This window comes from Prionailurus viverrinus, chromosome D4, assembly GCF_022837055.1.
Source record: "Prionailurus viverrinus isolate Anna chromosome D4, UM_Priviv_1.0, whole genome shotgun sequence".
Taxonomy (NCBI): domain Eukaryota; kingdom Metazoa; phylum Chordata; class Mammalia; order Carnivora; family Felidae; genus Prionailurus; species Prionailurus viverrinus.
Genome location: NC_062573.1, coordinates 8,038,264 through 8,062,327, shown reverse-complemented (window position 1 = coordinate 8,062,327; position 24,064 = coordinate 8,038,264). Strand labels below are relative to the sequence as shown.

The 24,064-nt window shown below is 45.2% G+C and overlaps 1 protein-coding gene across 5 annotated transcripts in view; it reads right to left on the bottom strand.

Moving 5' to 3' along the window:
- Positions 1-24,064, bottom strand: part of CDK5RAP2 (CDK5 regulatory subunit associated protein 2) — a 171,121-nt gene that overhangs the window by 143,336 nt on the left and 3,721 nt on the right. For all 5 annotated transcript variants that reach the window (XR_007146266.1, XR_007146265.1, XM_047829741.1 and 2 more), the window contains exons 2-3: positions 17,627-17,694; positions 14,552-14,619 (exon numbers count right to left, since the gene is read on the bottom strand). Coding sequence is in view for 3 of the 5 variants with exons in the window: in XM_047829741.1 (XP_047685697.1) it covers positions 14,552-14,619; positions 17,627-17,694 (136 nt within the window). In the remaining 2 variants the exon portion in view is untranslated. The remainder of the gene's footprint in view (positions 1-14,551; positions 14,620-17,626; positions 17,695-24,064) is intronic.

Genomic DNA, 24,064 nt, shown 5'->3' with positions numbered 1-24,064 from the left:
CCACTTGCACTTTCTCTTTCTCCCAGAATAAATAAACTATAAAAAAAATAATAAAAATAAAAACAAGTTTAAAAAAAGGAAATCACCATTATCCAACCATTACAGTAATAACTGATTCAGGTAAGAATCATCAATGCTAGGGGCGCCTGGGTGGCTCAGTCGGCTAGGTCTCCAACTTCGACCCAGGTCATGATCTTGAGGTCTGGGAGTTCGAGCCCCGCGTTGGGCTCTGTGCTGACAGCTCAGAGCCTGGAGCCTGCTTTGGATTCTGGGTCTCCCTCTCTCTCTGCCCCTCCCCCACTCACACTCTGTCTCTCCGTCTCTCTCTCTCTCTCAAAAATACACCTTAAAAAAAAAGGGAATCATCAATGTTAAAAGCATTTGATAAAAGATCACTGGAGAACATGACATTCACCCAGTTATTACCCCACAGATGGCTTATTAGTTACTAAAGGAAAAGGTCCATTACAATTTAGGAATCCAGTAGACACCACCTAAATCAAGATAATATATTAAATGTCACCAGTGATGGGGCAAAGTGACATGCAGTGTCTCCTGAAACAAAGCACTGAAAGCAAGCGACTTCATTTTAAATGTTCCTGCCCACAACCTTTAGCCTGCACCTAATGAAGCAGTCCATCTGACGAATCCAAATATAAGGACGTTTGCAGAACAGCAGGCCTGAACCCTTCAAAAGTCTTAATGACAATCTTAAGGTAAAAGTAGTTGGGGAACTCTTCTAAATAAATGGAAGTGATGGAGGCATGATTACTAAGTGCAATGAAATCATATAGTAAATCTTGAATTTAAAAAAAAAAAAAGAAAGAAAAGAAAAAAGCTCCATGAGGATAAGTGGGGAATCTGAATAACAACTTTGTATTAGGTAATAGTGTTATAATTTTGTAAAATGTCCTAAGAGAGATACATCCTCAAGTACATAGGGATGCTGTCATGATGTCTGCAACTGACTCTCTAATGAGTGGGGAGAGACAGAAAGAAAGAATAAAGCAAACGTAGCAAAATACTAACTGATGAATCTAGATGCAGTATATATGATTGGTTGTTGTGTTTTAAAAAAAAAATTTTTTTTTTTTTAGTGTTTATTATTTTTAAGAGAGAAAGAGACAGAGAGCTAGCAGGGGAGGGGCAGAGAGGAGGGAGACACAGAGTCCGAAGCAGGCTCCAGGCTCTGAGCTGTCAGCACAGAACCTGACGCAGGGCTTGAACCCACAGACAGCGAGACCACGACCTGAGCCAGTCGGCCGCTTAACCAACTGAGCCACCCAGGCACCCCTTAAAATTTTGTTTTGATGTTTATTTATTTTTGAGAGAGAGAGCACAAGCAGGGGAGGGGCAGAGAGAGAGGGAGACACAGAATCCGAAGCAGGCCCCAGGCTCTGCTGCAGGACTCTGGCAGCACAGAGTCCGATGCGAAACTCGGACCCAAGAACTGGAAGATCATGACCTGAGCTGAAGTCAGATGCTTAACTGACTGAGCCACCCAGGCGCCCCAGTTGTTGTGCTATTTTGCAACTTTCTACAGGTTCACTTTGCTTGTTCATGGATATGCTCATGGATATCCTGGGTCATAAAACAAACCTTAACAAATTTACAGAACTGAAAATCAAACCATGTTCTCTGACCATAATAAACTTAAGGTAGAAATCAGTAACTGAAAGAAATTGGAAAATACCCAAATATTTAGAAATTAACACATTTCTAAACAATCCATGGGGCAGAGAGGAAGTCTCAAGGGAAATCAGAAGATATTTTGAATTATCTTTTGAAATGCAATATATTTTGAAATACAAGTATATCAAAATTTGTAGGGTACAGTTAAAGTAGTGATTGGGGAAAATTTATACTATTTAAAATGTGTTAGAGGGGCGCCTGGGTGGCTCAGTCGGTTGAGCGTCTGACTTCAGCTCAGGTCACGATCTCGCGGTCTGTGAGTTCGAGCCCCACATCAGGCTCTGGGCTGATGGCTCAGAGCCTGGAGCCTGCTTCCGATTCTGTGTCTCCCTCTCTCTCTGCCCCTCCCCAGTTCATGCTCTGTCTCTCTCTGTCCCAAAAATAAATAAACGTTAAAAAAAAAAAAAAATTTTTAAATGTGTTAGAAAACAAGAAATGTCTCAAATCAACAATCTAAGCTTCTACCTTAAGAAACCATAATAAGAACAAAATAAACCTGCACAAGCAACATGACAGATATAATAAACATAAGAACAGAAAACAATAAAATGGAAAGCCGGAAAACAGAAAAAAAAAATCATTTAAAAAGATGGTTCTTTCAAATGATTGATGAAGACTGGCAAAGATAAAAAGAGAAAAGAAAAAGACATAAATTACCAATATCAAAAAATGAAAGAGAGGTCATCACAACAGATCCCATAGCAATTAAAGGGATAGTAAGAGAACAATGCATATAACTCTACGCATATAAATTGAACAACTCAGATGAAATAGTACATTTCCAAGAAAAGTACAAATTATCAAAATCCACCAAAGAAAAATAGATATACAGAATAGTCTTGTATCTATCTATTTTAAAAACTGAATTTGTAATTCAAACCCCTCCAGAAAAGAAAACTCCAAAACAAAATTATTTCAGTCGCAACTTCTACCAAATATTGGAAGAAGGAATAATGCCACTTCTATACAATATCTTCCAGAAATCAGAAGGTGAGGGAACTTTGCCACTTCGTTTTACAGAGGGCAATGTTACCCTGATACCAAAACCAGACAAAAACATTACAAGAAAACTATGACTTAGAAAACTAGATTAAGTCACCCATGAACATAAATGGAAAATCCTCAACTAAATTTTAGCAAACTGAAAAAACAGATTAATACTTCATGAGTGGGACTTATCCCAGGAATGTAAAGCTAATTCTAATTCAACATTCAAAAATCAATCCATGCAATCCACCAGACCAAAAAACTAAGAACAAAAAAAATATATGATATCAGTAGCTGCAGAAAAACATCTGACAAAACCGAACAGCCACTCAAGATAAATACTTGGCAAACCAGGAATTAAAGGAAACTTCCTTTATGCTACAGGGTATTTACAAGAAACTAATACATTTATAAATATATATATTTATATATATTTATAAATTTTATATTATATATATTTATAAATTTATAAATATATTTATATTTATATTTATATATTTAATTAAAGATGAAAAACAATGCTATTCCCCTAACACTAAGAAAAAGGAAAAGGTGGGGCGCCTGGGTGGCTCAGTCGGTTGAGCATCCGACTTTGGCTAAGGTCATGATCTCACGGTCTGTGAGTTCGAGCCCCGCGTCGGGCTCTGTGCTGACAGCTCAGAGCCTGGAGCCTGTTTCAGATTCTGTGTCTCCCTCTCTCTAACCCTCCCCTGTTCATGCTCTGTCTCTCTCTGTCTCAAAAATAAATAAACGTTAAAAAAAAAAATTTTTTTTAAAGAAAAAAAAGGAAAAGGATATCCACTCTCACAATTTCTATTTAACATTGCATTTGAAGTCCTAGCCAGTGTAATAAGGTTAAGGGAAAAAATAAAAGGCATTCAATTTGGAAAGGAAGAGCTAAAATCATCCTTATCGGAAGATAGTATGATCATCTATGTAGAAAATCCCAAGGAATCTACAAAAAAGATCCCAGAATTCATAAGTGAGTTTAGCAAAGTCAAAATGCAAACATCAAGCGTTATTTCAATACACTAACAACAAACAACTGGAAACTGAAACTTTTTTAAATACCATTTTCCAATACCTCCAAAACACTTAAATTCATAAACATAAGTCTAATAAACCATGAAGTATGCTTAACACCACAAAATGCTGAAGAAATCAAGAACTTAAATAAGTGAAGAAGCTTACCAAATTCATGAGCTGGAAGACAATATAATAAAGATGTCAATTCTCTCCAAACTGACCTATAGATTTAACACAATCCCAATCAAAATCCCCACAGGATTTGTTATAGTTAGAAACAAGCTGATTATAAAATTTACATGGAACAGTAAAAGAGCTAGATGGGTGAAAACAATTTTGAAAAAGAATCCAAAGAAACAGACTATACAAACAGACCCACACAATTACAGCCAATTAGTTTTTTTTAACATTTATTTATTTATTTTTGAGGGGGTGGGGGAGAGGGAGAGAGAGAGCGAGAGAATGGGGAAGGGGCAGAGAAAAAGAGAGAGACAGAATCTCAAGCAGACTCTGCGCTGTCGGCACAGAGCCCTATGCGGGGCTCAAACCCATGAACCGTGAGATCATGACCTGAGCCAAAATCAGGGGTCGGACGCTCAACTGGCTGAGCCACCCAGGTGCCCCCAGCTAATTAGTGTTTGACAAAGCAACCGCTAACCTTAAAAATAAAACTGCCATTTATTCTACCAGCAAAAGATGAGTTCATTCAGGAATAGCAGAGATGGCAATCCAGGACAAGCAAGCTGCTGCAGACCCACAGGCAAACCCAGAGAATAAAGGCGAGAAGTGCTCTTTTACAGAGAAAAGGGCGGGGGGGGTGGGGGGGGGGGGGGGGTGGGGATGGGATGGGCTGTTGTAAACTAAAAGTCCACTAGAGTAAACTGGGAGCTGGAAGTATGGTTGATTCTCATTGGATGGCTGGGCTGCTGCGGGGGGTGGTGGAGGGGGGTGAAGGGCTGCGGGTGTAAGAAACCTTTCTTCCTCCTGCTAGGATAGTAAAGTAGTATCTAAGGGCAAGGCAAGGCGCCCTCTCTTCCCGCTGGCTGTGCCACTGACAAGAGACCGGATTGAAAGCTCCCCCTGCTGGCACCCAACTGCATTCTAAGCAAAGTTCTTTTATTAGTTCTCACAGTACAAATACAATTCAATGGAGAAAGGGCAGTTTTTTCATTTTCAACAAATGGCTTTGGAACAACTGGACATCCACCTACAAAATAATCAACCTCGACCCAACAATTAGACATCTATTTACCAAAAAAATGAACCTCAACCTATCATACTTTAAACAGGAGTTAACTCAAATTAGATCATAGACCTAAATGTATAACATAAAATTATCTAACTTTTAGAATAGACAGAGGGAAATCCTTGAGACCTAGTGCTATACAGTTCTTACCTATAATCCCAAAGGCATGATCCATTTAAAAAAAATTTTAAATCAATAAATTGGGCTTCATCAGAATTTTAAAACATTTGCTTTGAAAAACAGTGTTAAGAGAATGATTAGAAAAGCTACCTACTGGGATTTGTGCAAATCACAAATCCAACGTAGGAACTGTATCCCAAATAACTCCCAAAATGTAACTGTAAGAAAACCACCCAATTAAACAAACAAACAAACTAAAGAACAGGCCAAAGATTTTCAAAGGAACTTCACAAAAGACATACAGACGGCAAATAATCACAAGAAAAGATTTTCCACACCTTCAGCCATTAGGAAAACGGAAATTAAAGCTACAATGAGTTTTAGTACCGATTAGAATGACTAAAAATTTTTTTTGAATTGAGACTACCTAATGCTGATGAGGATGTGAAGCAAATGGAAACCTCATACTCTGCTGATAGGAAGGCAAAATGCCACAACCACTTTGCAAAACCATTTGGCAGTCTCTCTCTCTCTCTCTCTCTCTCTCTCTCTCTCTCTCTCTCACACACACACACACACACACACACACACACACACACACACACACACTAACACTACCTTTACCATATGACTCAGCAATTCCCATCCTAGGGATTTACCCTAGGGAAATAAAAACCTATGTTCACCCAAAAACCTGTGCACAAATGTTTACTACAGCTTTAATAATAACCACCAAAACCTGGAAAGAACCTAAATGCTCTTCAAAGGGTGAATAAATAAAATGTACATACATATGATGGACTAATAATCAATAACTATGATACACACAACAGCATGAATGAATTTCAGAGACCTTACGGTAAGGGAAAGAAATCAGCCTCAAAAGATTATATTACTGTATGATGCCATTTATAAGACATCTGGAAAAAGCAAAATTATAGGGACTAAGACCAGAGCATTAGCTGCCAGAGGTCTGGGATGAAGAAAGGTCTGACCACAAAGAGACAGCACACAGGAATTTTTTGGCATTATGGAATGTTCTGTATTCTAATTGTGGTGATGGTTACATGAGCCTAGAACTGGATATACACACATATACCAAAAAAAACCCAAACATTTAATATATATATATGTGTATTAATATGTATGTGTGTATATACACACATATATATACTTTATGACAGGCTATAAGGCAGTACACATCTGTCAAAGCTCATCCAACATTAAAATTGGTGAATTTTTTCATGTAACATATCTCAATAAAGCTGTTTTAAAAATTGCTAAAATGATGGGGCACCTGGGTGGCTCAGTCAGTTGAGCACCTGACTCTTGACCTCAGCTCAGCTCAGGTCATGACCTCAGGATTCCTAGGATCCAGCCCAGCATGGGGCTCTGCTCTGACAACACAGAGCCTACTTACAATTCTCTCTCTCTCCCCTCCCCTGCTCGCTCGCTCTCTCTCTCTCTCTCTCTCTCTCTCTCTCAAAATAAATAAATAAACATTTTTTTAAATAATTAAAATGAAATACAGTAAAATAGTACTGATAATACAGTACTAATGAATGATAATATGATCCCCACTGGGTTTTTTTTCAGCATTTAAAAAAAGTAATTGGTAAGAATACATAATGCTTTTTAACCAACATATTTTTGTAACTGGATAAAAGAAAATGATATGCACACTCTACATCAAACTGTCCTTGGCCCTCTTGTTAGCACTTAAGTTTTCAACTCTGTGGCTAACAAGGACAGCACAAGAAACCACTGGTAAGTTCATTAAAGCCTTGCTTTAAATGTTTTAAGGAAACAGCACATTAAAACGTTCATTCAAACAAAAAGTCTACCCCACCAGATGCTTCCTATAAAGAGGAACCTTGTTCTATTACTCAACTACCAATGAAATATTTATGGAGGTTGCTTAAAATACCCACATTGTACACACTGCTAAAATTCTCAGCAACACTCGAAAGAATATGTATCCTGCGTATAGGTAAAGAAGTTTTTAAAAAATAAGAAAAAGGCAAATAAGCCTTCAGAAGGTGAATGCAAACACCAGACCGGCCCAGGTGAATACAATGAGGTACAGGCACCCTATTTTCCACAACAATGCCAGCCTAGTTCTCCACTTAATACCACTTCCCTCATAAAGTTTTCTCTGGCTACCCCCATCGGGCTGGACTGGAGACCCTTCGAAATGTTCCAGCCTGAATCTTAAACAGACAGTTACCAAGTGCCCAACGGCTGCCCAGGTGGCTGGACACATTTAAGAATTTCTTGAAGGCAATGTGATGCAAAGAGAGTCCCACGGTCTTCAGATTCAGATCTAGTACAGATCACCCCATTGTTTTTTTGTCCATCACTCTTAGAATTAAACTCCCTGCCATGGGCACAGAGAGGTGTACGATCTGGTCCCCGCTCTCCTTGCCAGCCTCGTCCTATTATCACCCTGTCACGCAATGTTCCAGCCCCACCGGCCTCCTTTCTGGCCCTCAAATAAGCCAAGCCCCTGTCTGCCCACACGGCTCTTCCTGCAGGACGTGCCCGGAGCCTCAGCTCCAATGGCACCATCTCGGAGGCCCTTCCTGACTACACAATCTCAAGCGGTCCCCACCACTGTGACTGCCACTTGAGTCACTCCTGAACACAGAACTCTTGGTCTTCTTGCTGGAACTTTTCACAATCTGTACTCCTTTATTTATTATCATGCCAATTACATGAATATAATCCACTTGGGGACAGGGATATTATCCTTTTATGGCTGTTTCCCTTAAGGCTTTCGCACAGTGTCTGGAGCACAGGGGATGCTCAGTCGACCTCTGTTAACGCACACACAAACAAATGAATGAATACAATCCAGACCACCTTACTAGCTGTAGGACCTTAGTCAAGTTCATCCTTCTGTGTGCCTGGATTCCTTTGTACAGATTAAAGGAATACCTATCTCAGAGACCTACTACAGGATTGAAAGAAATTAGAACGTTTGGTACTGTGCCTAGCACAGTACAAGAACGTAAAATATATTAATATTTTTCTCATTTGTATCTCCCCCTTTAAGAGAATCGACCTCAAGAAGAGGAAAAAGAAACAAAAACCTCGAGCTGGAAAAAGTGAAAACAGCTTACCATACACCAGGAATAAATACCCCCGAGATAAAACCCACGACACACGACTTAGAAACCTAACGCTGACAAGCAAGCTGACGCGTGAGCTGTACTTTGCCACGTCCTAGCCCCTGGAGCCGCAGGGCGACTGTGGAACTGCAGTCATCCGAGACAGGAAACGTCCCAACGTGATTATGGGGTGGTGCTTTCTGAAGCTGGAGGGAGGCCCCAGCGCGCAGCAGGACAGATTCTGAAGGAGCTGCTGTCACCCTGCCTGCCTCCCTTGGCCAAAAGCCTTGCCTGGCCTAGAGCTCCATCAGGAAGGGAAGACAGACAAAATCCAACAACGCAGGAAAGAATCAGGGCAACTCCAACCAGGCCCCGCTGAAATCGCAGCAATTCACCTGACTCTGGTGATCGCTTTCAGCAGCTTGCTGGAGCCGGGGCCCCCAAAACTGAGGCTCACCCCAAGGCATCTTTGGACCGGAGGCAGCCGGAGCTAAGAGCAAGGGGGCCATGGGGTCAACAGAAACAGACTGAACTCCCAAGGCCACCAACCTGTGAGCCATGTGACCTTGGAAAAACTATTTAACATCTCTGAGCCACTGTTGGCTCATCTATGAATAAGGATAAAAATCCGTCACCTCACAGGAGTGTCGTGACAACACCATGAGCTAAGGCACCTGGCAAGCAGGAAATGAAGGACAGCCATTTCTCACTCAAACCCTCAACGGACACATCTTTTGGGCCACCGTCAATTCTTTTTATGCTCCTTGAAAGTCCAAAAACTGTTAGACCACTGACCTAGACATCATAAAAACCATGACCTCTTGCCGCTCCAAGTTCACCTCTGGTCGACAACACTGCACGTGAGGTAATTCTGCCAGCGACAGCTCAACGAGGTGCATAGAATGAGGAGGACACTTTGGAATCAGTTTCTGAGTCCAATACTCTCCCTCGCGCCCTCAAATCATAAAAACGGTTACTAGGCAAACATCTGCTTATTAACAAACAATACTGCAGCAGTAACAGAATTTAGAAACTGAGCCCCAAGCAACACTTGGAATATACCTACATTATGAAACCAACTCCTTTTATATTCCTTCCAGCCTAGCATTACATCCTCAGTATTTTTCACGTTGCTGCAGAACCGCACGTAAGTATCAAGTCAATGACAGCGCTAGGTACCGCTGAACTGATTCACAGTCAGTGATTTAGCCGTCTCTCTGCTGAGCATTTATGGTTTCAGGATGTCCCGTGGAAAGCAGACAGGCTGTACCATCAAAGCCTTCTTCCAGTTTCTCAACACACCAAGCTCACAGGCAAGTCATTTGATCTCTCCAACCTCAGCTTCCTCATCTGTGAAACACCTTCCTCAGGAACTTGTTGCAAGACAAAGAGATAACAAATGTAAAACGTAATTCCCTCGTTCCCAATTTTTCCCAACCGTACACAATGTGGCAACAAACAGCTTCACGCACACGGCATTTTCCTCCCACTGGGTTGTTTCCCTAGGACAAATTTCCCCCAAAACAGATTACGAGGCTCAAGAGTAATACTATTTTTATGACCATAAAAATATCTTTCCAAATGGCTTTCAAAAAGATTGTAAAAATTTACACTGCCCAGCCTGCCATCTGGCCAGGTTGTTGGAGGGCAAAGGTATGAGAACACACAGCCTCCAATGGTAAGCGGGAGGCCAAGGATGAACCAGAAGCACGGGTGAACCCTGGCACTTAACACCGACCAGACATTCCACCGGCCACAAGCCAAACTTGAATCCAAAGGCCCTCGGTGCTGGCCAGCCCCATCCTGAACACAGCCAGCACCACGGAGAGTGGCTGCGGCACGCACTCTGCCAGCTACAGACAGTCCTCAGCCCCTTCCACGGACTCGCATCCACACGGTTCCTGGTCTCCTGCCTTGTTCTAAACGCACCCCTCACGCTGCGTCCCTAGCCTCGGCTTGCCTGGTTGCTGCCTGCTCTCCTGTAAGGCGGCCTCTGCGTGCCCCCACGCCAACTACAAGCTCTGTCCCCCTCCCACTACACGGTCCTGGCATTCCCGATTCAATCCTTATCACAACCCAATGAGACAAAAATTATTTTCCCATTTTACAGACAAGGTAACCAAAATGTACAGATCTAGTTTCTTCTACAAGCTCGTCTGTCTATTTACTTACTCAACAAATACTTATCAAGCGCCCACCATCCTGTCGGGCGCTGAGTACTAGGGATAAAGGAGACGCACGTTGAGCAAGCACACAAATAAAACACCGAAGTACAAATAGTCGAAAGATCCATGGTGGAAAAGGCCGGTGCTGAGTGCCTGCTGTCAGACAAGATAATGGGGGTCTCCAGAGAGCTGGGGAAGGAGTTAGGGGCGGCCTCTCTAACTAGGTCACACTTCAAGCTGAGACACGAAGGTCCTGCCACTCAAGGAGAGGGGAAAAAGGATTCTAGGCAGAGGGAGAAGCACGGAGAAGGCCCTGCCCGTGTGGGTTAGTGAGAGCAGGCTGTGTGGCCAGAGCACAGGCTGCGAGGGAAGGAGGCATGTGCTGACCTCAGCAACACGGAAGCAGCCCCTTACACAGGGACGGGTCTCCGCCTGCCTCAGCTGAGACCAGGAACTTTGAACACAAAGGAACAGGGGCCTGGGCACGAGAACACCAGCACCTCGGGCAGGCGGGTATGAGACCAGAGCAGCAGAATTTACCCTAAGGACATAATCACGTAACTGTAAAATGACCTACACGAGGAGACTCATCAAAGCTTTGTAAGAGTGAAAAATTCAAAACAACCTGGAATGTCCCACACTAAGAGATTATGTAAATTACGGTTCAAGCCCTTCCTTTTAATACAAGTCTTTCTGAACTAGTAGTCATGAAATAATGCTGTCCACCAGTATTAAGAGAGGCAGAAAGCTACCCATGCCATGCTCTGTCCGGAAGGTCACAGAAAAAGCCAGAATTAAATTCTTCTATATACAGATAAAGATAGCTACCTGGACTGGATATACTGATCCAGATTCTGGGTCTCCTCCACTCACCGAAAAAATGTTGAGACAGAGAGAGAAAGAGAAAGAGAAATTGACTGCCTGAGTACCCAGAACAGGCCACACTACACAGCACAGTGCCTTACAAAACGCTGCCTCTGCCAGGCCTCCTCCGGTGGAGGTCCGGGAGCCCCCACTGCGCTGTCACCTGGAAAGGACCAGTAAGACAGGCAGACTTGCCAGCTCCTCCCCCTAAGGCCTGCCCTACAGGTGATTACCACCTCACCTGATGCAGGTATAGACAAAGGATCAGCAATGCAAAGACCCACAAGGAGGCAAGTGGCTTCCACACAGAGGGGACAGCAGAGGACAGCAGGAAAGGCCGCCTGTGTGGAAGACCTGGTTCCCAGGCTGGAAGAGTCAGCGCCCTCTCTGGGCTTCGGAGCGCCCGTGTGTCAAACGAAGGGACAGGATGGTCTCCCCCAGATCCAAGTCTCAGCCTCACTTCTTGACCTCTCCCGACCACAGCCACGTAGCTCCAGCACCACCCCACGGAGCAGCCTTTCAGTGACAGCCTGTCGCCAGGCCTCCAGCCCAGGGGGCTTTTGAGAGTACAGCTCTGGTCTTTTCCCTCCCAGATAAGCATCCCCCACCGGCCGTGCTTCGTCTTCAGGACAAAGGTCAACCAAAGCAGGGTAACATACGAGACCCCTGACCCCTGCCTTCTTCAGTGGCCTCACTGCTCTCAGGACCCCCTGACACAGCCTCCTTCCAGCCAACGGGAACTTACAATCCCCTAAACTCCTTGCGCCCAGCACACCTCTCGCTGGGCTTGCCCAGGTCGAGTCCCTGTGCCTGGGATGCTCTCCCAGTCCTCTCACCTTGGCTAATCCCTACTTGTCCCTGATGACCCAGCTCGAGGAACACTTCCTCCAGGGAGGCTTCCCTGAATCCCCCCAGCCAGGTTCAGAGCCCTCCTCTGTGCCCCACCGTGCTCTGTACTTCCCTCTGTCACTGCACCATTTTCCCATCTATCTCCCCAACCGGCCTGTGAGTCTCATGAGAGGGAAACCTCCCTGGTCTTAATCTACCGCAGACTCCCGAGCCTCAGACCACAGACTGGCACAGAGCATATATCTGAAAATATTTGTTGATGAATGGATGAACTCTGAGCAAACCAGAAGGCCGAGGTCTTGCTAGACCTTAGCTCATAGACCCTGATGTTCGGTTACCCAGCAGCTGAGACTAGCGTAAGAGGAACCATGAACTTCCTTGTAAATCAAAAGTATTCCAGCCCCTCCTTAATATGCATGCTGACTTTAAAATTAGCATTCGACGCCAACAGCATTGCCTACAAGCATCCCACAGAAAGTTCGGACCACCTCTGCGTAGAGCTCATGCGCGTAGTAGCTCAGGCCAAATGAAACATTTCAGCAACTCATAAAGACTTGAAAGGGAGACACTGGGAACACTGTGGTCATTTCAATTTCAACAGCAGAATTTGCTCTTGAAAATGCTACAATAAAAAATATTAATGCCATAAAAACCTAACAGCAGCCGGAGGACCACAGCCATAAAGAAAAAGCATAAATCCTGAAACGTATCGGCACAGAAGACTCCCTCTCGCCTTCCAGAACAGCAGCATTTAGGTCATCCAGAACCCATCTGGAGAAGGGACACTTGAATCACACGGCAGAGTAGAAAAACTAATAACGAATTTAACAACAGTGAAGAGGAGGAGGAGCTCTGCGTCGGGCCGAGAGGTGCTCACTTAATCCTGCCAGCAGCCTGAAGAAGCAGAAACTGTCAACACGCCCAGTCTAAAGACAGTGCAGACAGATTACGCGACTGGCCCGAGGTCACTCGTGAGCAGTGAACCTGCAGGCAGCCTGGGTCCAGGGGCCACGGTCTGCCAGGTCACATCCCTGCACCTCAGCTTCTCCTAGGGTTGGACTCAAGTCTAAGATTCCTTCCGGCTCAAAAGGCAGACAATAACATGCAAAACGAAAATTCTAAGATTCTGTTAAGTTTTTCCACCTAGGAATAAAATTCAAAGCCGTGCCCTTCAAAAATTAAATAACTCTGTGTCTTGCGGATCGCCTTCCATATTAAAGTAACATACATGAAGAGCTAAATCTTTCAAGTGCCCAGCTCAGAGCAAGAGCTCAATAAACAGTGGCTATTCTTACTCTGAGGATAAAACAGAAACAGCCATTTAATAGCAGAGCACGTTTTAATTATACACGATGTGGAATAATCAAATCTCATTTGATTGAGGCCCCAGACCCCACAGCATAGATGGAGTTGTACAGTTGAAATGAGAACAACTCAAAGCTCAGAAATTACTTGTTTCCATTAGAGATCTGACAAGTCATTTCTTCAATTGGTCACTGGTGGTTTGCAGATAACTATTAGCAGTAATGAGTATTCTAAATTAAATCCAGAGACAGTACCGCTCTGTTCTGTAAAGACAACTGGGGAGGGAGAGACGTTAACTGTGGAACGTCCTTCTCTCTGCCCTCCGTCTTCTCCCTGATAAATATCTCCTGTGTCTTGCATAGTATGGATTTCATTTGGCTGCAAATGAAGAAGGGTCTAATTCTTCCCATGACAAATGAGAGCGCTGAACAGGTAACTTGTTAAGGAGAATTGGAATTGGGAAAATAACCTTATTTTCCTGTTCCTTGACAACAAACCCCCTCTGTTAACAAATGGAAGACACAATGCGGGAAGACACTAAGCATGGAGGCCAAATCCATCACCACGTAAGGCGTCCTCAGACGCTATACACAACCGCCCTGGGCGCAGGCTGCTCGCGTTTTGTTCCACAGCAACAAAGACGAAGCCTATGAAAAGCAAGGAGGTGGCACAGAGCAGCGGCAGGAATAAAGGTTTTGGAATCCTTAAAAACCTGGATTCAAATCCCAGCCCCACCACTCAAGTATTACGTGACTGTAAGCGAGTCTCTCCTAGGCTTACGACTTATCTGCAAAATGTAAAATACCTCAAAGAGTTATAGCAAGGATTAAGTGGGGACCATCAATAACATGCCTCACGTTACAGGGAAGCCCTTGGCAAACATTAGCGCCTCTCCGCTGGGCAGTATGGTAATATCCTGACGTTCAGGACCCCAGAAATACGTCAAACTCCCCAAAGCTGGAAATTGCTGGTCCTGTCAGAACCCGCATCTGGCCCGGGACAGAAGGGCCGGCTGCACAGGTAGGGAACAGCCGTACGGAGAGCGCCCCCAAGAGGCAGCACCGCCCGCAACTCTGGCGTGATCCAGCTTCGACACCTCGCAAGAAATACAGCTCCCGCCTGGGCCTGCCTGGACCGCGGCAGCAGACGTGATTTGTTAGGGATGATGATCTGGTATCTCCACTTACATTTTCAAAGTCCTTCATGTTCCGTGCTCTGGTGGGAGACACTGTTTCTTCGGACACATTTGGGAGCACTATAAAAAGGTAAAACAGACACAGGAAAACGGCATGGTACGCAAACCACCCAGCATCCCTGTTAGGGAACAGAGCCCAGAAAAGAAAAACACAAAAACATGAACAGCTTCCACAGTACATTCGGCTGGCACTTTCTGTCTATTGTGATTTACTGACTTGAGTCCAGGGAAAGCTCTAAACCATTATATTTCAGGTATTTACAAATTACTTCAAGGAGCCCCAGTGTAACCTGTCGGAGAACGAACCCACAAAACGCACTGGGCACGTGGCCAACCCCAACTGTCCCGATAGGTGCTTCCTCTGTGATCGTCAGGAAGTTATTTCACTGAACGGGATACCACCTTCCCGTGTCAGCAATTAAAGCATGTCTAACTGCCTGGGGTTGGCAAATTTTTTTCTTAAAACGCCAGACAATCAATATTTTAGGCTCTGTAGGCCATAAGCAGAGCCTATAATCTGTCATAACTGGTCAACTCTTCTGCTGGAGCACAACAGCCACAGACAATTCATAAGTAAGGAAGCTGTGTTCCAAGAAGTGTTTTCAAAAGCAGGCAACGGGTTGAAAACTGCCCCATCCTTGCTTTAGGGCGATTACAGACTTTGCCACCGCCCAAAGCTTTTCACAGCTCCTCTCTCCAACAAACATTCATCGCACACCTACTCTGTGCCAATCACCATCCTAGTGCTGGGGAAACAATGGTGAGAGAGACACTGATCCCGCCTAAAGGCTCTCGATCTAGTAGGCAAGACAGAGATGCAGACAAACTGGTACCATGCTGTAGAAAGTGCCTGGTGCTTTTTAAGTGTTGGGTGAAACGTGCACTGAGTAAATGAATGAATCCATTCTTCCAACAAATATGCATCGAGGGCCTCCTCTCTGCTAGGCACCACTCTAGATGTGGCCACGTCAGGAAACGAAACAAATGGAGCTGACAGTCTCAAGAGAGAAGACAGACAATGAACAAAATGAGAGGGCAATTAGATAGTATGTTAAAAAGAGATAAATGCTATGGAGAAAAATTCAGTGGCGAAGGATTGGAAATATCCAGGGTGGGGTGAGGATTGCTATTTTAAGTAAGGTGGCTAAATCAGGAAGGTCTCGCTGAGAAGGTGTCCTCTGGGCAGACCTGAAGAAAAGGGCAAAGGGAGATACTGAGGTGGGAGGGTGCCCAGTGGATGTAAGAACCAGCCGCAGGGGCCTGGAGGACACTAAACAATGGGACCGCAGGAGAGGACGTAAGGGAGGTGCTGGGGGGCAGGCTGTGCCTGGCTTTGTAGGCTCTTCTCGGGACTGGGGAGCCACCAGAGGGCTCCAAGCTACGGAGGAACATGGCTGGACTTGAGTTTCGACAGGTTCTCTCGGGCTGCCTCGCCGAGACCAGACTGAAAGGAGCTTAGAGGGAGACAAGGGTACCGCCAGAGTACTGGAACAATCCAGGCCAGAGATCACAGTGGCTTAGCACAGGTAGTAAGATGATACACGGGGAAGAAGGGGTCTGATTCTGGAGGTTTTTAAAGTCACCAATCAACAGGAATAAATGAAGTAAGTGAAATGTGTAAGTTCCAGAGAGGAAAGAACACCAAAGCGAGCCTGGGGAGAGCCAAAGAAGGTGGTGAGCTTTGAGGTGAGTCTTAAAGAGGCAGCAGGCAGATGAAGGCAAAAGGAAGAAGAAACTTCACAAGCAAAGGCCTAGAGGCAGGCATGGCGTTCAGAAACCAGTGGGCACAAGAGGCTCGGAGGTGGAGGTGGGCAGGGGCACACTGTAAAGAACCCTGTGTAGCAGACAAGGGCACACAGATCTGTTTTCCTGGCTCTCAGACACCCCGTGCTCTGCCACCAAGGACTGCGTCCCCATCTAGGTCCTACTCGTTCGTCAAGTCTCAGCTCCAGTATCAATGTCTTAACAAACTCTTGCCTGACCGCCTCCCCCTCATCCTCCCTCCCAGCACCTTTTTTTATATGATTTGTCATGACACTTCTCTGTTGAACTATCTTCTAGGCTTGACTGTGACCACGTTCAAGGTTGGATCCCAGTGCTCAGCCCCGGGCTGGGCACAGAGCGATGTACAAACACTGTGGACCGAAGCAAGGAGCAGGCCCGTCAATTCTCCGCAGGAAGAATAGAGATTGCTGGATTTTGTGTGTAAGGTAGAAGTTAACAGGTTCCGAAGGAAAACCTGAGGGTGGCCTTTAAGTGTTCTCCAGAAATAAACCTCAGGACACTTACACTGTCTGTTCTAAAAACTTCCTTCTGCACGTCGCCTCGCTTTGGAAAAGAGAAAAAAACAACCCACAAGTCAAAAGATCTCTTCAGATATTTTAAAAAGGCAAATTATTAGCACTTCCCAAAGATACTTATAATAGCATTCGCTTCTTTCAGAAACAAAACTTGGGAAGAATGCTTAGCAAAAGCCGAGCTGCCCAGCAGAGACGCTCCTCGCAACCCAGCTTCCGCACAACAGACTGCTTATTTCCTCGGCGCCGTGTCCCGTGGTCTGACCAACTATTTGTCTCCAAAGGGCAGGCTGCTGTCGGAATGCTGGGCCTCGGCCAGCAGATGGAAGCCAGCGGCCTGCCGGGAAGGCCTTGGCACACCGCGCTCAGAGGGCAGTGCTCAGGGCCTGCAGCCATGCGGCAGCAGGGGGCAGCAGGCCCTCCACACCTGACCAGGTCACCACTTCGACACGCAGCCTCCGCGCAGGCGCTCGGCTCGGCAAACACCGGCTGAATCTCTTCGCGTCTGGTGGCGACAAATAAAACTCCCGAAACAGGGCCTGGAGGACATCAGTTCCTCCAGGCCAGTGTTTAAGAGAGGAGGTGAACAGCAACTCAGTAGGTATATAAAATACCGAGCGCCCACGGGGAGCACCTGGCCATGCCAGGGGAGGCCCTGGGCCCCGGAGACATCAAAGCCCAGTCCTAGGCTCAAGGCCACAAGGCCTTCATGGTCTAGTGTCTACTTCCCTCGCTCTTACTCAAGAGACTGACCGGCTTTGTATACTTACCACCATTTCCCAAACCAGCAATGGGGCTGATGCCATCCACGTCGTCTGGTAAGTTGGGAACAAGGCCACTAGGAGAGAGCATGTGCAGGAGGAGATGAGTTAGTGTTTGAACAGACCGTCAGGACTGCCTGGACTGCACGTGACAATCATCAGGCCGCAGCCAATGAGGGACACACAGCTGAGTGACCCGGGAGACGTGAAGCGCAGAGGTTAAGAACTCAGGCTCTGGGGCTCTAACACTTAATAGCTGAGTGACCTTCAGTAAGGATGGTCATTCATCCATTCATTCATTCATTTGTATATCAAGTGTTCTGTGAGCCATTCATGTGCTCGGTGCAGAAGCACTTTGCCAACTATAAACGTGTTTCTGAGTCCCACTGCGTATTTTACATGGGGATACCAACCCTCTACCTGTAAACACTAAATGAGTTAATGTTTATAACACTCAGCACACAATACTCAATAAATGGTTACCTACTGGTTGTGTCATTCCTAGTATTATCGCTATTAATACGCTTTTCACAACCAAAAATAAGCTCCCAAGACGTAGGCACCAATTCAGATGCCTTAAGAATGTCACATAAAAATGCAAAATTCACTGATCCAAGAAATTTTACCGGTTGAATTATAAAAAATAGGTTAAGTGAGGATCTGAAGACACTGACAGAAAACTAAGCCATAATAGGAGGCGTGGTTTGACACAAAAGACACTACCCCGGGTTCTATTCGAAGCTCTGCCATATACCTCTCCAAGCCTCACTTCCTTCCTCCCTAAAAGGAGAACAGCAGCTACATCGTAAGTAATTGGCAATCAAACAAGACACAAAGTGCCCAGCAAGGTACCTGGCATATTGTGGGCACTCCTTAAATGGGAGCAAAATACTGCTGTCACCATGAAACATACAGTGCTTTGTAATTTACAAAAGATTTACCGTCGTGAGAGCTGCCCGAGAGGCCACACGTTTTCAGAGGGGGGCACCACGGCGTAGATAATTTCAGTGGCCCGGCCAGAGTCACACAGCAACCAAGTCAAGAACCCAAGCCTTTTCTGTCTAACCCCCAATAATGCTTCCCCGTCCCAAGCTATCAACTAGAGACTGAGGGACACTCAGCTTGCCTTCCCAGCAGTGTTCTCTCCATGTTTCTAAATCCAAATCCATCCTGTTCCTAGGACAATTCTGCCTGATCACCAAATTGTGGAGTTGGCAACAGATCTTTGTGGTCAGAACCGAGCAAAAAACTGGAGATCACAAAATTCCAACATCACAGGAATGATTACATAATATGTGTCTGCTGTAAAGATAACTGAGAAAAAACTTCAGTAGAATGTGCCTTCAACTATGAAAAACTAAATACATGTACACTAGGGTCACCTCAAATCCTTCTTGGAAACTAGGTGGGCTATACATCCATTAAAAGACAAAGGAAAATATTAAAAATCCTCATTTGTAGGAAAATGGGAGAGATTTCCTCCATTTTAATTTTCTATAATTCTCCATTCCCTCTAATAAGCACCAGTAGAAGGAGACACTCCATTCTCTAAATTGAATAATAAAAGTTAAAATCAAGTTCGACCCCCACCTTCTTTGCAGATGGTGGCCCAGGGGCCCTAAGTCATACACCAGCTTACCGGTCAAGTTTAGCCTACGTCTGGTCTTACATTCCCAGTCTGGGTTCTCTCCACCACAGCCACTAACTTACCACCACTGGCTGAAATGGCCCATCAGTTACTCAAGCCAAGATCAACCACGGTTGAAAACTACACGGCAGGCAAAGCCAAAGAATTTGGTCTCAGACAAGTTTCCAAGAGGCAAACAATGAAGTCTGAAAAATGACATTTGACATCCCAATTATTAAAAGAAACCGCTATTTAATGCAGAAGTTCCTGCCTGGTTCCTGCCAAATTTCCACTTGGGTTTTACATACCCACTTTTAAAATGCTATGAATCTCTGTCATCTGCAATCTCCAGTCAGTTCTAGCCACCCTCCGGCTTCAAGTAGCTCCCTCTCCCCACTCGGATCATTCACTCTGAGCCTTAGGCCTAGGTTGAAATCAGAACTATGCAAGCGAAAGCAGAGGGCTGAGGTACGATCTTATCATGGTATTGACGGGGGGAGACTAAGGCGCAGAAAGGGGAAGGAACCTCTTTGCTCAAAATCACAAGGGGTTATCAGCAAAGCAGAGACCAAAATCCAGGTTTCTTTGTGTCCGTGTCACCGCTAACCTGTGCCCAGGCCGCCCAAAGCTCCCATACGAGCTTTATCTAACATTTCTCTACGAGCATAATCTAACAACCTTCCCTGCAGGGGCACCCACAGTGAACGAGCACCCCACTAGGATGGGCAGCCTCCTACTGAAGCCTCACCATGGCCCTTCTACAGCAGGTGGCGGTTTTGAAGGCTGCCATTTTTTTTAATGAGGAAAACAGAAACTCAGAAAAGTCAGCTGAAAAGACCGAAGCTGGCTTGATTTCGAACCCCATGCCCTTAATTTCTACACCGCCCTGGCGCCCCTTACACCTTCCTCAGGGAAGACACGGCGAGTTCCAAACGAACCCAGGCAGAGGACTTCCAGTGATCGGCACAGGGCACGGTCGCTGAGGCTGCTTTTTATGGACTCTCTGTCGAGCAAATGAAGAGACGCTCACCTGTGCTTCACCACCTCGCCCTCCCGTCTTGGTCCTACCGCCACCCAAAAGGCACAGTCACTTTCTGTGCTGTATGTGGCAGCAGGCACCGTCCATTCACACCACAAGACCCAACAAGGTCTAGAGGACTAAGCGTCTCGTTGCTAAGGCGTTGGGAGAGCTGGGAATAGAACCGGGCATCACATTCAGAAAACAATTACAGCAGGTGCACCTCTGTCTGCCTCTTGACAACCCACTTCTCGTTACGTGTTATGTATTCTTAGAGAAGAAATATATAAATACAGAAAATACAGACAAAAGAAGACATACAGGTGGCCGACGGGCACATGAAAAGATGCTCGTCATCACTCATCATCAGGGGAGGTGCAAATCAAAACCACAATGAGGTCTCACCTCCCACCTGTCAGAATGGCTACAATCAAAGAGAAAAGAAGTTAAGTGTTGGCAAGGACGTGGAGGAACAGGAACCCTGCAAACCGGTACAGCCACTGTGGGAAACAGTATGGAGGTTCCTCAAAAAATTACAACTAGAGGGGTGCCTGGGTGGCTCAGTCGGTTAAGCATCCGACTTCGGCTCAGGTCATGATCTCACGGTCCATGGGTTCGAGCCCGGCATCGGTCTCTGTGCTGACAGCTCGGAGCCTGGAGCCTGCTTCGGATTCTGTGTCTCCCTCTCTCTCTGGCCCTCCCCTGCTCATGCTCTGTCTCCCTCTCAGTCAAAAATAAATAAGCATTAAAAAAATTTTTTTTCTTAATAAATAAACATTTTAAAAAACTTTTTAAATTAAAATTAGAATTACCACATGACCCAGTAATCCCACTACTGGACATTTACCCAAAGAAAACGAAAACACTAATTTGAGAAGATGCACCCCTATGTTTATCGCAGAATTATTTACAATAGCCAAAGATATGGCAGCAGCCCAAGTGCCCCTTGAAAGATGGATAAGGAAGATAAGGTCTATACATACAATGGACTATTCTCAGCTGTATAAAAGAATGAGATCTCGACACCGTAAGAGCAGGGATGGACCTAGAGGGTATCACGCTCTGTGAAATAAGTCAAAGTAAGACGGATACCATACCGTTTCGCTTATATATAGAAGCTAAAAAACAAAACAAACAAAAAAGCAGAAACGGACCCATAAACACAGAGAACAACCCGGTAGCTGTCAGAGGAGAAGGGGTAGGAGGAAGGGGCATATGGATGAAGGGAGTGGAAGGAAAAAAAAATACCGACCAGCCTAAAGCTCTGGACTATTCCTCTTAGTAGCCCCCTCCTCAGAGGTAACGACTCCCCATCATAGCCCCGTCCTAACAGGTAACCACTGTTGTCAGCAAGACAAGCTTCCTTCCAGGCTTTTTTCTATGCACTTGCAAACATAGGGACACAGTTTTGTGTGTGTGGCTTAAAAACAAAACGAATACAATCAAACTGTGTGTCTTATTCTGCAGCATCTTTTCTTTATGTGTCCTGAAGATGTTTTCATGACCGTACAAACAGATCTACCTTCATGCTTTAACTCCCACAAAGCATCGAACAGCAGTGTTTTTCAAACTTTACTGACCATGACCCATAGACGGAAATATATTAGCCTTGATTCTTGAAGTGCTTTCCATTCTGTACTGTTCTGTTTTTTTAATTCTGGCTGCAACTTACTAAACTGAATTTCATGAGCTGTCAATGGGTCACAGTCTGAAATACACTTTGGAAAGGATGTGTGTTTACCCGATCCCCTGACGGTAATTCAATTTGTTTCCTACTTGTTCCTTTTACAAACAATGCTTTATGAATATCCTCATACAGATCTCCCTGTGCACATGCATGAGAATTTCTCTAAGGTAAAAAGGAGTGGAATTGCTAGGTCAAAATATATTCACATATTTTGAAGGGGCAAAGGATTTGAAAAGACAGTGGACCCTTGAACAACATCAGTAGCACTGCGCAGGTCCACGTATACGGGGTCGTTTTCAATAAATACCGAACAGTACCGTAAATGTATTTTCTCTTCATTGTGGTTTTAATAACATTTTCTTTTCTCTAGCTTACTTTACTGTAAGAATACAGTATATAATACATATAACACACAAAATATGTGTTAATCGACTGTATAAGTTATGACTAAGACTTCCAGTTAACAATAGGCCATTCGTAGTTAAGTTTTGGGGGGAGTCAAAAGTTACAAGTGGATTTGCCACTACGTGGGACATCGCACCCCCAACCCCCACGTTGTTCAAGGGTGAACCGTATACAAGCGGCTAAAGAAAGCATAAGAGAAACTGTCCAGCATCATTAGTCGTTAGGGAAATGCAAAACGATACCACAGTGAGATATCGTGTCACGCCAAGGATGGCCACGATCAAAGGACAGACCAGAAGTGTCCACAAGGCTGTGAAGATATAAGAGCCTTCATACACTGCTGGTGGGAGCATAAAAAGGTGCAGCCCCTTTGGAAAAGTGTTGGACAGTTCCTCCAAATGTCGAACATACACGGAGTTAACACATGACCCAGCCATTCTATCCCCAGATATGTGCCCACGAGAAACAACACCAGCCCACACAAAAACCGGTGCACAAACGTCTGTGGCAACAATATTCACAACAGCCAAAAAAGCAGAAACCACCCAAATGTCATCAACCAATGAATGAGTGAGGAGGTGGGGTTAGATGAAGGCAGGAGGGTGGCGCCCGCAGGAATGGGATTCGTGCCCTCACAAGGGTTCCTCTTCCTCTCTCTGCTCTCCGCCACGTGTGGAGAGACGGTGAGAAGTCAGCAGTCTACAACCCGCAAGAGGGCTCTCACCAGAACTCAACCATGCTGGCACTCTGACCCTGGGACTTCCAGTCTCAGAAACTGAAGAAATATTCTGTTGTCCGTACATGGCCCAGTCTACGGCATTTTTGTTACAGCAGCCCAAGCTAAGACGGGCAGTGACGGCTGATGGGCGGGCACGGGGTTTCTTTTTCAGACGAGGAATCCATTCAGAAATGAGATCAGGGTGATGATGGGACAATTCCGTAAATATACTGAAAATCACTGAACGGTGTATTTTAAATGGGTGAACTTTATGGCATACAAACTGTATTTCAATACAGTGGTTTTAGAAAAACACACATGGGCACATCTTTGACACCAAATTGTGTTCCAGAAAGTCTACCAGTGTGTGCACTGGTGTGCACCTCTTTCACAGCTATTACAAAGGAGCATTTCACTACTAAACATGGAGCCTGTATTTACATGGTATTTATCTTTTTGGAGAGTGAACAAAACCGACTCAGTCAACAAACATTTGTTGATCCTCTCCTATGAGCCAGACGAGGTTCTAGGTCTGAAGACACAGTCGGGATCAAGCCAGACATGCTCCCGGCCCTTACTCAGCTTATACTGGGGACCGGGAACAGGTTCCTCACACTGGGAACGCGATCCAAGATCAGCCTCGGATCAAGCCTTCAAACCTTCACCTCAATTTCATTCCACCATCTTCCTTTTCCACCTCCTGCCACAGAAGTCCATGAAGGCATTCTCTGCCTGACGAAGTACAACTGTGCACAAACTTACAGGAAAACATTTCCTTTCGGTCTGCCCCTAACCAGACAGCAAGCACTTAATGGTCATGCACTGAAGGAACCTACAGATGAACAAGCCTGGGCCCGGGCCTTAGGAAGCTCACAGTTAGAAAGAGGAAGAACCCTGGGCATAAAAACAAAGGGACAAATCCAGGGTCGTGGGCACCGAGGATTCTGTCCAGGAAACAGTGCGATGCCGTAACAGTCAAACAAAAACAGCTA